General features: G+C 50.2%; 1 protein-coding gene across 10 annotated transcripts in view; it reads right to left on the minus strand.

Moving 5' to 3' along the window:
* FRMPD2 (FERM and PDZ domain containing 2) overlaps positions 1 to 17,075 on the minus strand; it is a 229,230-nt gene extending 212,155 nt beyond the window's left edge. For 8 of the 10 annotated variants that reach the window (XR_013233792.1, XR_013233793.1, XM_077350968.1 and 5 more), the window contains exons 1-3: positions 14,534 to 17,075; positions 11,568 to 11,995; positions 9,192 to 9,300 (exon numbers count right to left, since the gene is read on the minus strand). Coding sequence is in view for 1 of the 10 variants with exons in the window: in XM_077350967.1 (XP_077207082.1) it covers positions 8,537 to 8,554 (18 nt within the window). In the remaining 9 variants the exon portion in view is untranslated. Of the gene's footprint in view, positions 1 to 8,536; positions 8,578 to 9,191; positions 9,301 to 11,567; positions 11,996 to 14,533 lie in introns of all 10 variants that reach the window. The other 2 variants (XM_077350967.1, XM_077350962.1) reach the window with 1 other exon arrangement.
* Positions 17,076 to 17,247: the final 172 nt, after the last annotated feature.

The raw sequence follows: 17,247 nt of genomic DNA on the forward strand, positions 1-17,247 counted from the left end.
AAAGGTAGAATTGATTTTGGGAATAAAAGCTGGATCCAGTCTGAAAGTAACTTTCTCTTTATGAAAGGTGCACAGCTTCGGATTGGAAGATAGAGCTCCCAGCTCTCCGATCCTCCCGGCTGAGCTGCCACCAGGAACAGAACCTTCATCCGAAGGAACTTTAGACTTATATCCGCGATCGGTTCAAAGGGCTTCTTTGTCAGAGTATTGAGTACCAGATAAAGTTTCCATGTCGGAAATCTGTGTCTTACTGGAGGTCCCAACAAGGTAGCTCCTTTCAGAAACTGGGTTGTATGGGGGTGCCGCAACAACTTCCTTCCATCAACCTTGGGGATGACCGTAGCAATTGCTGCCACTTGCCTCCTCAACGCTTTCAAACCTTGATCAATGCCGTCCTGCAAAAAGGTCAGAATGCTCCCTACCGAAGGTGAGTACAATGGAACCTTTTTTCTTCTGCACCAACTCTTGAAGACCCTCCAGGAATACTCGTAAATACGGTTTGTAGAAGTTTTTCTTGCAGCCAGAATAGTGTTGGTTACTTTGAGGGTGTATCCCTTATTTATGAAACGTTCCCTGTCAGCTTCCAAGTGGCTAAGTGGAACCAGCCGGGATCCAGATGCCAGACAGGACCCTGTTGTAGCAGATCTGGTACTAGAGGAAGATGAAAGGGGTCTGTGACTGCCAACTGTAGAATGGTGGAAAACCACGGTCTTCTCAGCCAGAACGGTGCCACCAGGATCACCTTCGCACTGTGTGCCCTTATCCTTAGAAGACGTGGGATGACCAGTACTGGTGGAAAGGCGAACAGAAGGCCCTCTGGCCAAGGAGATGTTAGAGCATCTGTCGCCTCCGCTTGCTGATGCAGGTAGCGAGAGAAGAAACGAGGAACTTGGTGATTCGGATGCGATGCGGAAAATCCACTATCGGGACCCCAAACCTTTGCTTGATGCTGCAAAATATCGATTTCTTTAGAGACCATTCCGCTTTTGAAAGAGTGGACCTGCTCAGCCAGTCCGCTTGACAGTTCTCCACTCCTCTGACATTTTCCATCCTCAAGGATAAGAGATGTCGCTCTGCAAAACGAAGAACCCTCAAGGCCTCTGTGTGTATCTTGATCAAACGAGAGCCCCCTTGGTGATCTTTGTACGCCCTCGTGGCTATGTTGTCTGTTCACACCAGTACTGGCTTGTTCAACAGAGTTCCTTTCAGCTTCGACAACGCCAGATAAACTACACTAATCTCTAACACATTGATCGGCAATAGGGCCTTGCCTGAGGACCATATACCTTGCACCAGGTGGCTCCCCAACCTCGTAAGCTCGCATCTGTCAAAATCTCCGTCTCCTGTGGCAAGATAAATTTCTTTCCCTTGGAGAGATTCTCCTCGCAGGTCTACCAAAGGAGGCTGTCTTTCACCTTCACCGGAACCTGTAGCATGACCTGTCTCTTGTAGACGATGCTCATGTGATGCGGTCTTAAGAATATCTGAAGTTCTCTTGCATGAAGTCTGGCCCACTGGACTGTATCTAGGCAAGAAATGAACAGTCCCATCAGACTTGCCAAGGACATTAGAGGGGAGGAAACGTTGTTGATGACCTGAATGACTAGGTCCTTTATCTTTTGAATCCTCTTCTCTGTAGTAAACATTGCCCCCTGCTGCATGTCTATAATGACCCCCCAGATGTTCCATCCTCTGTGAAGGGGACAGGGAGTTTTTCTGAGGGGCTTTCCGCACCGGGATCCTTGTAGCAAATTGTTTGCTGAACGAAAAATCGCCATTTAAAATAGTGGAATTCGTCGTTATGCATACCTGACTGGGCAGCCGTTAGCATGCTCCCAAACAGCCCCTTTCCCTTTAAGAAAGGTTTTTTTAAAAAACCACACCCGTTGCAACGAATCTGCGTTGATTCGTTGCAACGGAGAGACCCATCCAGCTGGCAAGTGTGTTTGAGCTGTTGTTTCATCGTTGCCACGCTCCCCCCGAGTGAAAAAAAAAATCCCCCCCCCCTCACGGGCCCGATTTTCGGCCGAAAACAGTGTAAAAAATAAAGGGAAAATACATCAGCAAACAGGCTTCTCTGTTGTTTGTGCTTAGTGACTGTAAAGAGCTCTGGGAAGGGACTGCAGCCGGGGAAGCCTCACTGGGTAAACGAAGGCTTGCCGGTGATTTGATCTCCGCTTGCTCGGAGAAAAAAAAATGGCGATCGCTTCGCCGGAAGATCAGAGGAGAGAGCCAGGGGGAGGGACTTTGTAGAAACCACAACAATGGTAATGCACAGAATTCTCCCGCTAGTGTTGCAGATTGGTTGCAGGAGTGTAGCGCTTTCCGGAGGGTAAATCCACTTTTGGGGATTTCCCTGAAAGCGCTACAAGGAAGCGCTTTTTGCGGATCGGTTTCAGGTGTGTGGCAGATTGTCAACGACGTTGTGCATAATGGCAAAACTGTAGTGATTTCAATTGGCAACCATTGTGCGATTTTGAAGGAGTGCGGAAAGCCCTTGAAAGTTGACAATGAAGCCGAACTTCTGCAGAGTCTCCACAGCCAAGGTGGTGTTCAATATGGCTGCTTCCCGCGATGGCGACCTTATTAGCAGGACATGTAGGTACGGATGGATATGTACCTTGAGCATTCTCAGGAATACTATGGGGTTCACTAATACCTTGGAAAAAACTTGGGGTGCCGATTCTAGGCCGAATGGTAGGGCCCCAAATTGGTAATGGTAACCACCTATGCCAAATCTGAGAAATTGCTTGTGTGAGGGATTTATAGGCACGTGAAGATAAGCCTCTTGGAGATCTAATAAAGTGAGATACTCCCCCTGTTGAATCGATTGAAAGAAGAGTCTCCATTCTGAATTTTCTTACGTTTACAGTTCGATTGAGGCATTTCAGATCTAGTATTACCCTCCAATCGTCATTTCTTTTGGGCACAGTGAAGAAAATTGAATAGAGACCCTTTCGATGGTCTGACAACAGAACTTCCTCTATGGCTCTTATTTGTAGCAAGTGAGCAATGGCCTTTAAAGTCTGCGCTCTTTTGTCTGGACGGGTGCTTAATGGGGACTTTAGAAACAATTCTGGTGAAGGATGTCGGAACTCTATTCAGTAGCCTTTCGAAACTACTTCTATCGCCCACTTGTCTCGGACATACTGTGACCAGGTGTGTGCAAAGAGTTGTAACGTGCCCCCCACCAGAACACCCGCATAGTCAGTCCTTAGACTGCTTGGGCTCTCTCTCAGACTTCTCAAATCGCTGATTCTTGTAGAACCTCTGTCCGAAGCCACCTCTCCGGGGTTGCTGTCTGGACTGGGACCAGGCCTGTCTCCTATCCTGTCGGTTCCTCATAAAGGATCCACTGCCACAAAAGGAATAGAGTAAGGCCTGCGATCGTTTTTCCTAATAAACCTAGGCATTCCCCTTCTTTTCTCCTTTGAGTCAGTTAAGACCTTATCCAGTGACTCTCCAAACAGCTTCTCCCCGTGAAACTGATAGGCTGTATCTATAACCTTTGAACAAACATCCGCCTGCCAGGCTCTAAGCCAAAGCACCCTACGGGCAGCAGAAACTGAAGCTATAGTACGGGCATTAAAAACTGCAGCATCTAAGGTGGCATCAGCTGCAAAGGATTCACCCTGCAGTATCCTATTGGCACCCTCAAGGAGGCGTTTATCCTTATCTCCTAAGAGCTGCACCATCTTCCTTGCCCACACAATGGTTGCTCGCATAACAATAGAAGAAACCGAAGAGGCCCTCAGTGCCATTGCTGCTGCCTCATGTGCCTTGCATAAGGCAAAATCAGCCTTTTTGTCCATAGGATCCTTAACCATTCCTTCTCCATCTTCTGATAGTAATCCAGGCACTTGCAGAGCCACTACAGCCGCATCCACGACAGGAACCTGCAAAAGGCTTTCGGAATAGGAAGTGCATATAATTTCTTGGCATAGGGTGGGAACCGTTTATTGGCCATGGGCTTAACCCATTCTTTTTTAATCTGTCTCTCAAAGTAGTCAGGGAAGGGGAAAATTCTGAGGGAGTAATCCTCTGGGGCAGTGGTCCCCAACCTTTCTGAAGTTGGGAACCGGCAGGGCATCAGGCCACGCCCACTCATCGCCCGCGCCCGCGCATCGGGCTGCGCCCGCGCATCGGGCCGCGCCCACAGGCCGCGCCCGCAGGCCACGCCCACACATCGGCCCGCACCCGCGCATCGGGCCACGCCCGCGGGCAGCGCCCACGCATCGGGCCGCGCCCACACGGGCGCGGCTGGCCCTGATTCCCTCTCCCCGCCCTCCCGCAGTAAGAAGCTTCCCGGGCCGCAAGCTTGCGGCCTGGGAAGTTTTTTACTGCGGGGGGGGGGGGGCGGGGGGAGGGAGCCGCGGCCCGGCGCCATGGCCTTCGCGGCAGGTTGGGGACCACTGCTGTGGGGGAAAGAACTCAGAATTCCCTGGAGGTCTCTTAGGCCTACTGGGGCCCTCCTCAGGGTCCACCAGAGGGTTAGGTTTTAAATCCAGCACAGCTAGTGTCTTGTCCAGTAAAGAAGAATAATCTTCTATTTTAAAAAAGTGTTTTGAAGGTTCTGGTAATTCAATATCAACCTCCAGTTCCTGAAAGGCAGTATCGTGTTTGGAATCTGAATCAGAAGAATGCTGAGACACCATCTCACTATGCGGGTAGCTGCGCTTTCCTGCTGCCTTGGTGGGCCAGGATCTTCTAGGATGGGACCTGTTCGAATCATAGTCCCTGGAACAGGGGGGAGGGGAAGGAGATGAATCAGACCTCCCCTTACTATTATTACCCAGGGCCTTCCAGATAGGGCGGATTTGGCTATAAAATGGACTTATTAATAGCCTCCAACAACTCAGAAGACAAGAAATCATGCCCAGTGGGCCTTACTGTCCCTTGCGAGGTAAATTCCTTCCCAGCCATCGAAGCATCCATTTCAGGAGCTTGCTGGGTTCCCTCGCTGCCGGCTGTAAAATGGCTGCCGTTATCGCTAGCTGCATTGGGGGGAACGCGCTCTGCCGATGCCGCGGCAGTCATCCTGGAGCGTTTAAAAGCGAGCTTTTCCTCCCCCGCTCCGACCAGACCCGGGGCGGTCTTCTCCAATGCGCCCGCCGGCCCAGGGAGCTGCACATTGCCCTCCAGCACATGTGCCACAACGTCCTCCTCAGAGAGAAACTCCTCTTCTCGAGAAGCAGCCATTTCTCTCTCTGAGTCTTCAACGGCACACATAAAATAGTCAGGGGAGGTCCCAGGAGTGAGCGGTAAAAAAACACGGTCTCCAGCAGCCTCTTGAGGGCTAAAATTACCAACCCCTGAAGTGCAAGCAAGAGGGCAAGAGAAATTTCAGAAAGAGTCAAGAATAAAGTTAGAATGGGTAGAAAATAGTAGTAGATTTTAGGCCTGCTAGCAGAGCTATAAAAAATGTGCTCTCCCTGGTTAAGAGGCAGAAAAGAACTGGAGAGAGAGGCACGCCCACTCAGAAGGCGGGGAAAGGAAAAAAGTGAGCCTGCCTCCCTGAACTGAGGACTGAAAACACCCAAGATGTCTTCTGCCTCTGGGGGAAAATGTGCATATTTTTGCTTTAAAAAAAATTAATTCACTGCTCCATGCCTTGGAGCAAAGTAGTGTTCCCTGATTAGCCAGGGCATTAGTTCAAAGACTTCCTGGTTGCAAGGCTTTCTTAAAGTGACTGTGCTACAGAAGCCCTAACTTCTCTCAGCAGAGATTTGCCTCTTGGATTTATTCCCTCTCCTCTGCTATCTCCAATTCTCCCCCCCCCCCGCCCAGTTAAAAAAACAAAGGGACTCCTGCTGCAATTGGTACCACTCCCCGTTCTGAGCTTCCCCAATCAAGTGCAGAACACTGTTTCAGTTGGGGGGGGGGGGATAGAGGAAGACCCGAGTTCAAATTGATCGGGCTATCCAGGACATGACCAGTGTGCCACTGAGCTGCAATTGGTCAGGCTAGTGTGGAATATTAGGGTTGGGATAGCACTTTTTGAACTGTTGCCTAACATTGACGGTCAGTGTGGAAATCTAGAAAGCTGGTTGTCTGTTTTTTTTGTATATGTGCCCCCTCATAGCTGATTTGTGGTGATCCCATTAGGGTTATCCAAGGCCAGAGACATTCAGAGGCAGTTTCTCATTGTGTGTCTCTGCATAATAACCCTGGACTTCCTTGTTAGTCTCCAATCCAAGTACTAGCCAGGGATGACCCTGCTTATGAGGTCAGGCAAGCCTCAGCCAGGCTTAGCTTAGTCAAAGTTTTCTAGTATAGCGGCTGAGATCTCTCTACATGTCAAAATCCACAATTTGTTTTAGGCTTTCCCCTGGATACTGATGGAGGGAGAGGGTTGCCAGATCTAGGTTGGGAAACTCCTATTATAGACCCTGGAGATGACCTCAGTGGGGCACAATGCCACAGTGTTCACCCTCCAAAGCATCCATTTTTTCTCCAGGGAAACTGATCTCTGTAATTCTGGGGGAACCCCAGGTCCCACTCAGAGGCTGATACCTCTGATTTGTTTTCTACCTTTGCTTCTGCCAGTACCAAGTATGTATTCTTTTTTTAAATATCACACTTCAAGCTTTATCAATATATTAAGTGGTGTGTTTGTTATGTGAAGCTCAAGACAATTTCATCTTGTTTTCCTTTCTTTACTCCAAGGCCCAGATTAGGATTTCCTGCTTCCCTGTTGTCTGACAGAAAAGACAAAGAACCTTGTGTGGCACTGGGATATTGATGGCACATGACTCCAAATTTCAGCACAACTTGTCCCTGTAGATCTGTAGAGGTTAACTAGCATAAGGAACAAGACAGAACCCTATAGACTAAGGAGAAATAGTTTCCCACTCCAACACAGCTCAGGGCCAGGGTCTTCTCCAATATATTCCTGCCCTAGAATTAAAATCACAGGGAGAGGTCCTCCTGACTGTGCCACCAAAGGAGCCCATCTGGTGGACACATGAGAGAAGGCTTTCATTCATTCATTCATTCATTCATTCATTCATTCATTCATTCATTCATTCATTCATTCATTCCCCGCTTCCCCCTGAAGGCTTGAGGCGGGTTACAATTCAGATAAAAACCCAATAAACCCTAAAAAACGATAAAACTAAGACATATAATATAAAAATCTTATAAAACCAAGAATTGTGGCAAAAAACTCCTCCTGAGACTAAAACCCTAATCATCACTATCTAAAGGGAGGAGGTGGAGAGGAGGAACTCGCTACCACCATTCTATGAGGGAGGGGCCCTGATCTTCCTTGCCGCCCAGCCTCAGCCATAGACCTGGCGGAAGAGCTCCGTTTTGCAGGCCATGTTGAATGCCAAAAGCTCCCACAGGTCCCACAGCTCCTCCGGGTGCTCATTCCACCAGGTCGGGGCCAGGACCAGGATGTGTGTGTGTGTGGGGGGGGGGGTGTCCCATGGCCAGGGCTTCTCTAGGTATTTCTCCATTCGTTGCATCGAAATGACCAAGTTTCCTGGTTTTAAAATCCTGGAACTAACAGCAAAACCTCCAATGCCTAGACATCCTTGTAACCCAAAACAAGATTTCCTTATTCTTTATTCATGTTTAGTCCACCTTAGCTACAGAGATTCAAGGCAAAGCCTACAATTAAAAGCAACACAATAGGAACAGTATAATATAATAAACAAAGCAGTTTAGAAATGGACTGCCCAGTGAGAGAACACTCTAAAAACAGCAGAATGCAAATAAATGCAAATAAAACAGGATTATGAACAAATCAGTAAAAGTTTATAATACCACAATCAGTGCAGCTCTCAAAGTTTTTAATGCTAAGTCATGCCCTGTTGAAAGTTGAAAGCATTTAATCTTCCTTTTCGTGAAGCAGTCTGGGCATCCCTAATTGTGTATCTTATGCTGCTATCTGTTTGGAAACAAATCTGTTGGAGACCAGGGCTTGGCTGCTTAATATTAAGTTTTGGCTGCGTTTAGTCTTAAATTCTGAATTCACCAGTTTTACTTCTCTAATGCTCTCAGAAGTACAGACTTCCAACTGGTTTAATTATATAGCGCAGTGGTCCCCAACTTTTTTTTTCACCGGGGACCGGTCAACGTTTGACAATTTTACTGAGGCCCGGGGGGGGGGGGGGTAGTCTATTCCTCTCCTCTCAACCACTGCCCTAACGCTCACTGACTCTGGTTGCTATGGTAACTTTTAAACATCCCTTCAAAATAAGATATGCCACAAAAACGAATATAAAGAACATTTCATTTTCATGAACATTTTAACTCACAACAACAACAAATCAATGGGAGCCCTGAGCTTGTTTCTCTCCAACAAGACAGTCCCATCTGGGAGTGATGGGAGACAGTGACACCCAAAGTGTGTTGCTTATGTCCAGTCTACTCCGTTTTGTTTTGGTTGTTGTCACTGAAGAAAACCCTGCTTCACACAGATAGGATGTTGGAAATGGCAACAGGGTTTTCAGTGCTGTGGTGGCAATCTCAGGGTATTCTGCCATTACTTTAATCAAGAATACCGGCAGAGTTGTTGTCTCAAACATACCTTTAAGGCCGCCGTCATTTGCAATCTCCAGCAGCTGGTATCTGGAAAATTATAAATACCACCATGCTACTTAGAGATTATTTTTTAAAGCAAAGGCACAATTTTATTTTTTTGTTTTTCCTCATGTCCTGCTAAGGCAGAACATTCAGAAATGTGCTCAGTTAGGAGTACCTGATCATTTTTCATTGGATTTTCATGGGCAAATGGGAAGCCAAATTACCTAGACTTGGACTCTTTTAACAATATCAATCACCACCCCTTCATACAGCTACATCTGATTCAAAGAGCTTTCTGAGCTAGAAAGGGCACACAAATGTGAAATGGTCACACTGGTGTTGGCAGGTCCCATTCCCAGTAGCCATTGCAAGGTATGCCCCCCATTCCTCCCCTCCCCCCCTTGGTCTTGGTTACTTGCTGGGAGCAGTGGAGTGTATACTGGCAGCGACACAGACTGCTGCTGGATTCCCAGCAGCAGGAGCAGCCTCCAGCCAAGGATGATGAGCCATTTTAATTTGAGGGAATAATATTTAGAAAGGAGAGCAAGAGAGATAAGGCTTCCTTCAAAGAGCATTAACCTTCTGTACTCCTTGCTCCTCTGCAAGGAGTGTGCCATTGGTTGTCCTTGGTGGAAACAAACCCCGCCTCGGTCACTCACCGATCTGGCTGGAAGCCTCTCTCCTCCCTCAGAGCCTTGCCTGGAGCCTCCCGTCGCCTGCAGCCTCAGCTAGCCTTGCTTGCCTCCCTTTCCACGTGCTGCCTTCCAGCTAAACAAAGAAAGAAAGTGGAGTTCGGGAGGCAACTTGTCATGGGGCGGAGCTTGAGCTCTGGGAGGCGGAGCATCCGGGGCACAGATCACGCGAGACTGAGAGGCACAATTGAAAGGTGGGAAGGCGAAGCTTGGAGGAAATGAGTTTTGACGGCATGTGCGGGGACGAGGTGGGGAAGGGCTGGGACCAGCTGTCATTAGGCAGGAAGGGCTGTGGGAATGGCTGAGGGAGAAGCAAAATTGAAAGTTGGGGAGGGAGAGGCTGGGAGGAACTGAGCTTTGACAGCGGCCAGTGCTGGGACGAGGTGGGGAAGGGGGGGGAATGGCAAGAGGGAGAGGCAAAATTGAAAGCTGGCGAGGAGAGGCTTGGAGAAAACAAAAAACAAAATGGCTGCTCCCAGGGTGGTCGCAGCCCGGCACCAATTGATATATGGACCGGCACCGGGCCGCAGCCCGCATGTTGGGGACCCCTGATATAGAGCGAAAAATCCAAATGCTTGGCATCTTTTTGGATTCACTGGCCTTAGCACCTGCAACATCTGTAAACCGTTCCATGGGAGCGGTAGTAATAATGCAGTAAGGGCAATGTGAGAGGAGAAAGGGGCGGGGCGAGTCCAGGATAAAAACTCGAAGGGGCCAATTGGGAGCTGCTTTGCGGCTCCCGATTGGCCCCTCTGAGTGTCAGTCTGGAGCCATGGGGCCTTGGAGGTGAGGGGGCTGGGGGGAGAGCCTTCACCCTGGCGCCGAATCTGGGCCCTCGGGGGGAGGGTGGGGGAAAGGCTTCAGCGCAGTGAAAGGAGCAGGCCCGCCCCGTCGGAGATGCAGCAGGCCTGTTCCTTTCGCCACGCCGAAGCGGAGACCTTGGGGGGGGGGGGGCTGCGGTGCGGTGAAAGGAGCAGGCACGGTAGGCCTGCTCCTTTCGCTGCGCCGAAGCAGGGATCTGAGGGGGGAGGGGGAGGGGGAAAGGCTTCGGCGTGGCAAAAGGAGCAGGAAGGGGCCCACCAGGAAGAGACAGTACTATGAAGTGTCTTTTTGGAGGGATACCATTGAAGGGCAAATCCTGCAGCTAAAACTTCCCAAGTAAAAATGCAATCAGATGCCATTAAAAAGGGTTTTGTGAAGGGCAGGTCTGCTAGGAAAGAGATTGCTGAATGGAATCTTTGGCTTCAGAGACAACTGAAGTCTGGGTATCAGTTTCTGGGGCATGAGGAGTGTGGATGGATGGTCAGTTTCATGCCTTGTTTGGGGGCAATCCAAGGAAGAACGGGTTGCCCCCCTGGTGAAAGAGGATGCAAGACTGGAAGGCATAATTGGCCTCCAACTGGGCTCTCCTATCACTTTTAAGGCTTACAAGATTCAGATTCAGAAGGGCTTACAAAAATGCTGGTATAAAGATCAAATAATTTTTGCGACAGGAAGAACACCACTTCCCCACGCAATGAAGGAGGCTGATGCCTACTTAAACAATGTGCTCGAGAGCACACACAGATATTTCTTGGGTTGCCATTTGGGAGATGGAGTTCAACCCAGCAGCACAGCTGAGGACACATCTGCTGTCTCTAACTAGTTCTTGCTTTCCTGTGCCTCCTGGATGGAGTTAGACTGGGAAGCTAAAATGGCTGATCAGTCCCTGCAGAAAAAATGGGTATTGGCTCACAAAGTGGCAGCAAAGCAGGAGGCAACGTGTGAGCAGACATGACGGTTGTTGCCACTGTGAAAGTCCCAGCCGAATAGCTATTGGGGCTAGACCCTGCTTGCTCTCGAACACCAGCTGTCTTCCAGGGCAGTGACCCACAGAGAAACTTCCCTGAGTTCCACAGCCAGTATAGCCCAATCTTGTCAGATCCTAGAAGCTGGTTCTTGAATGGGAAACCACAGGGTCTCTATGTAGAGGCAGGCAATGGCAAAACAACTCTTGAAACCTCTACGGGATTGCTCAAAGTCAGCTACGACTTAACAATGCTTTACACACACACATGTTGAGTTCATATAGTCTGTCTTAAAATTAAAAACATCCATTTAACGAAATGGAAGAAACTGAACTATAATTTCAAATAGTGTGTGGAAAAGCTTTTTTTATAGGTCAGGATCCAGTAGATTCAGAGAACAACCTAAGCATACAGCTAAATACCAAGCATTACACAAACTCAGTCCTAGGCCTCTGTTGGTTCCACTGGAAGCAACGGGGCCCATTTTCAAACCAGTGTCAGCCTCTTAACTGACACTGGTTTGACTGTGCAAAAAAAGAAAAATACCGGGATCTACCTGGCAGCGTTGGTCAGATGCTGTGTTCAAAGCAGTCCACATATTTTTCCAAGCCTATGTTTTCTTCATCCTTGCCAAAATGACAGTAAAAAAATGCAGCTGGTCTTCCTTTCGTCCTTGTTTCTTTCACAGCTTTGTTTGTGGTTCGTAGCTAAGCACTGAATGGCTTGAAAAGGGGTTGAGCCACTTCCCTGCTTTAGCTTGGAAGCCCGGCCATACATGCCCTAACTCAAGCAGAGGGCAACACTGTGGGCTTCTTTTTCTTTTTGATCAGACCCTCCTCCTCCTTTTTCAGTAGAAGTGACAGCATGAAGATTTGTGAAGCAAGAGGGAAGTAAGAACTCAATTGGATTATCTGCTACATGAAGCTGCTGCATTGCCCCAGCTGAATGGCTCAGTTGCTCAGGTGATGTCCCAGATTCATGGTCCTTTAAACAGGGACAAAAACATGAAGGCAGCCATCAGTTCAAGGCCAGTGGCAGGTTTTAGGGGATGCAGGGCCTTCCTCTGCCCACCAGCAGGCACGGATGCCCTCCTCCTCTACCATTTGCTTGGGTGTCCTTCCCTTTCCTGCTCATAAGCACTCCCACTGCCCATGTTCACAGCTGCCTGCAGTCCTTTCCACAGTGGGTAGAAGCATGGGTAGCGCAAAGCTAGCAAGTGGACAGGGTGGGCTGACATCAGTGGTCCCTGCTACACACTTGAGGGCCAGTAGCTGTCTCGCCTCACTGAAGTAGAGAAACAATGTGGCAGAGAGGGTGTTTGATCCTGACACCACATCTAACAATAGCATTTAAACACTTTGAGTGTTCAAAGTGCTTAGCATATCCTACCTTGCTTGTGTTCTCAGCAAAGCAGGAGAGGGAAGAGGGAGAATATGCCCGGCAGAGACAATCTAGGTAGAAGCTTCATGGATCGCACCCCATTGTCTTCGGCACCACTCCTTACCAATGGCAGATCTAACTGGGTTTCTCCTACATTAAACATTCCATGAGAAGTGTTGTTGTAGGGTGACTCAGAGCAGGGAGAATGTTCCATGCCTCCTGCAACCGCAAATGAAGCTGCCCTTTATTCAGTCAGACCCTCAGTCTATTCAAGGTAAATATAATCTACGGGGCTCTCTAGGGTCTCTGCTTTAGGTCTTTCATACCTGTTTCAGTGGCACATCCGTCAGCGCATTGGGACTGAGGAGTGCCACTCAACAGGAATGTCAAGAATCCTGATCCTTTAAACTCTGGACTTCTTTCAGAAGAGACAGGTTTACCCCTCCCCCCAAAGAAATTCTTCAATATCAGCTTTCTTTTGAAAATCAAAAGCATTTTCGCTGCACTTTCCCCTGAAATAAGGTAAAGGTATCCCCTGTGCAAGCACCGAGTCATGTCTGACCCTTGGGGTGACGCCCTCTAGCGTTTTCTTGGCAGACTCAATACGGGGTGGTTTGCCAGTGCCTTCCCCAGTCATTACCGTTTACCCCCCAGCAAGCTGGGTACTCATTTTACCGACCTCGGAAGGATGGAAGGCTGAGTCAACCTTGAGCCGGCTGCTGGGATTGAACTCCCAGCCTCATGGGCAAAGCTGTCAGACGGCTGCCTTACCACTCTGCGCCACAAGAGGCTCTCCCCTGAAATACTTAAATAAAAATAACCACATTTAAAATATGTTTTTCAGTTCATAAAGACTAACTTGGAAATATTTGTTGGTGTTTTGATTTCATCTGAACAAAGTTTGAATCCTGGGCTCAAAATTTGTTCTATTGCGTTAGACCAAAACCCACCTGAATCTGCTTTTAGCTTCCACCACAATCTTTAACCCGCTCCTGCGGTTAAATAAAGGGTAAGACCACCTGGGGAGGAGTTAGGGCGGGCCCTGTCCAGGATAAAAACTCAGAGGGCCCAATCAGGAGCCCCGAAGCGGCTCCTGATTGGGCCCTCCGAGTGTCCATCCAGGGCCAACCAGGGCGAAGCACCTTCCTATTGGCCCCTCACCAGGACAGACCAAAATTCCATTCACCCATCCCATTCTGGCTGCCAGTCTGCTCCTGACCACCGCAGGGAGAGGAGGTCAGCAGGGCTGCCAAAGGGGATGAAAACAGAAGCTTGGACAGGCTGCGCCAGCCCTTTTTGCCCCAAGGCTGTCCTAACTGTCATGTCCAACTGCAAATTGCCTCAGAACCCTGACAGAGCTGGCAGGAGGCTGGAGAGTGCGCTCCCTCCCCCTCCCTCCCTTCAGGCCTGCTGCGAAGGAACCTCTGACAGGCCCTGACTGAGGGAAAGAGGCCTTTCCAAGAGCAACGCAGGGGAGCCTTAGGGGCCTTCCTTTTGAGGGGAGGGGGACTTCCCCCTTCTGCCAGACAGTTGCCTGACAGGGAGGCCACAGAAAAGCCCCTTCTCACTTAAAATACTGCTCTGCCCGGAGATTAGACACAGCCAAGCCATGTGTCTTTCTTCTTTACAACTCTCTGCAGATTTGAGGCCACTGCACAGTGTTATTCTGCAGAGGAAACTGGCTCTTTTCTCTCCTGTTTCATCTGCACAACAACCCTGTGCAGTAGGCCTCAAGTCTTTCAATTCAACAACAACCTGTGTGGGAAGCCTTAAATGTTTCTTCTCTACCACAACCCTGTCCAAAGTAGCCCTTTCTGCCTGGGGAGCTGATCTCTATACTCTGCAGGTGAGCTGTAATTCCAGGAGCCTGCTTTGCTGAGAACACAAGCAAGGTAGGATTTGCTAAGCACTTTGAACACTCAAAGTGTTTAAATGCTATTGTTAGATGTGGTGTCAGGATCAAACACCCTCTCTGCCACATTGTTTGGTTGGCTATCCCTGGTTTGGAAGGTTTGGAGGTGGGACTTCAAAATCATACAATGCCTCAGAGTCCAGCCTTCAAATGAGCCATTTTTGCCTGCAGTTGGTAGGGAGTGGTGCAAGACTGTCCCTCCTGGCCTATGGGTTATGGCCAACGCTTACCAGCAACTGTTTGTATTCTGGGGCGCAAACAGGCAGACCAGCATCAGTCCTGTGAGTCTGGGAAGTGCAGGAAGATCTAAATAAATATTTACAGCCTGAAACTGTAAATAGAGAACAAGTAAATGTCTGGAGACATATATTAACTGAAATGACTTATTGGCCTGGCAAATAACCTTGGTCTGGCAAATAAAACAAAACAGTATAAAAAACCTTACTAAGGTCAAGACTGCTGTGCACAGAGAGTCTTCCTCTTAGGGTTGCCAGCTTCCCTGTGAGGCTCGCTATCCCACCTCCCTACAAGCATGTGGGCACATAACATTTTACCAACAATGAAAACATGGGAGACAGAAGGAACAGGGTGGACACCTGTGTACTGTGACTACCCCATGTGTATTAGGGCAGAGGGGCATTTCGGTGAATTCACACAAGAAGGGAAATGACGCAGAACTGGGGGGAATTGGTTGCCATGTAATCTTCCCCTAAGAAGAGTCTCCAGTCTGATTTTCCCTTCACATATCTGAGGACATGGCTCTGGAAAGCTCATCTGTAACCACTATGCCACAATTCCCAAAGGTCAGTCCTCTCCCACACTCAACGAACATTCCACACCGCAGGTTCTTGACACCCGTCTCTCCACACCCATGCCCTCATTTGTCACCATGCCACCACAACCTCCCACACAACACACACATTCAACCCCATGCCCTTACAGACTGGACAACTCTCCCCTTCCTCTTTCCACTGCCAAGCTCTAGTGCCCGTTGTATTCTTGGAGACAACAGCCTTTGCCCCTAGTTCTCTTTATAATGCAACACAGGATGGAGGGGAAAACAACTGGGAATGTTGACAACACTGAAGCACAGCCTGCCCACTGAAGCACAGCCTGGTTTGGGGTCATTTAATCACCTCAAGAAGTCCCTTTGTAAAGCCCTGATCAGGCTTGCCTGCCCCCCCCCCACTGGTGGGGGGTGGGGTATAGGCAGGCCAGACCCAGGTGGGGTGGAGGCTGCAGATGGCAGGGATCTCATCAAGGTCACAGAGTCTGCCCTTCCAAGCAGCCTTTTCTCCAGGCAAATTGATCTCTGCAGTCTGGAGATTAGCCGTCATTCCAGGGGTTGCCAAGGAGCCTGGCATCCCTGAACCTCAGTGGGGTCCAAGGCCACAGATTCCCCACTCCAAACCACCCACGATTTCCAGGGGAACTAATCTCTGTGGTCTGGAGCTGAGCTGTGATTCCGGGGGATCCCCAGGCCCCACTTTAGAGGCTGCCATCCCTGAATCTCAGTGGGGAACCTCCCAGGACACAGTCCCAAGCAGCTGTTTTCTCCAGTGGAACTGATCTCTGCGGTCTGGAGAGCAGCTGTCATTCCAGGGGATCCCAAGGCCCCACCTGGAGGCTGCCGTCCCTGGACCTCAGTGGGGTCCAAGGCCACAGATTCCCTGCTCCAAACCACCCACGATTTCCAGGGGAACTAATCTCTGTGGTCTGGAGCTGAGCTGCGATTCCGGGGGATCCCCAGGCCCCACTTTAGAGGCTGCCATCCCTGAACCTCAGTGGGGAACCTCCCAGGACACAGTCCCAAGCAGCTGTTTTCTCCAGTGGAACTGATCTCTGCGGTCTGGAGAGCAGCTGTCATTCCAGGGGATCCCAAGGCCCCACCTGGAGGCTGCCGTCCCTGGACCTCAGTGGGGTCCAAGGCCACAGATTCCCCGCTCCAAACCACCCACGATTTCCAGGGGAACTAATCTCTGTGGTCTGGAGCTGAGCTGCGATTCCGGGGGATCCCCAGGCCCCACTTTAGAGGCTGCCATCCCTGAACCTCAGTGGGGAACCTCCCAGGACACAATCCCAAGCAGCTGTTTTCTCCAGAGGAACTGATCTCTGCGGTCTGGAGAGCAGCTGTCATTCCAGGGGATCCCAAGGCCCCACCTGGAGGCTGCCGTCCCTGGACCTCAGTGGGGTCCAAGGCCACAGATTCCCCGCTCCAAACCACCCACGATTTCCAGGGGAACTAATCTCTGTGGTCTGGAGCTGAGCTGCGATTCCGGGGGATCCCCAGGCCCCACTTTAGAGGCTGCCATCCCTGAACCTCAGTGGGGAACCTCCCAGGACACAATCCCAAGCAGCTGTTTTCTCCAGAGGAACTGATCTCTGCGGCCTGGAGAGCAGCTGTCATTCCAGGGGATCCCAAGGCCCCACCTGGAGGCTGCCGTCCCTGGACCTCAGTGGGGTCCAAGGCCACAGATTCCCCACTCCAAACCACCCACGATTTCCAGGGGAACTAATCTCTGTGGTCTGGAGCTGAGCTGTGATTCCGGGGGATCCCCAGGCCCCACTTTAGAGGCTGCCATCCCTGAACCTCAGTGGGGAACCTCCCAGGACACAATCCCAAGCAGCTGTTTTCTCCAGAGGAACTGATCTCTGCGGTCTGGAGAGCAGCTGTCATTCCAGGGGATCCCAAGGCCCCACCTGGAGGCTGCCGTCCCTGGACCTCAGTGGGGTCCAAGGCCACAGATTCCCCGCTCCAAACCACCCACGATTTCCAGGGGAACTAATCTCTGGGGAAGTGACTCCGACCTCCCCTTTCGCCTTCCCAGGAGAAGGTCCGCGGCCTCCCCAGCAGCGCTCGTGGTGGGCCTGGGCGCAGGAGGGGCCCGTCTCCGTCCCTGAGGGGGGCGGCTGAGGCGGGAGTGGCCGCGGCCTGGCGGGCGGC

The sequence above is a fragment of the Paroedura picta genome, chromosome 8 (genome assembly GCF_049243985.1).
Source record: "Paroedura picta isolate Pp20150507F chromosome 8, Ppicta_v3.0, whole genome shotgun sequence".
NCBI classification, from domain to species: domain Eukaryota; kingdom Metazoa; phylum Chordata; class Lepidosauria; order Squamata; family Gekkonidae; genus Paroedura; species Paroedura picta.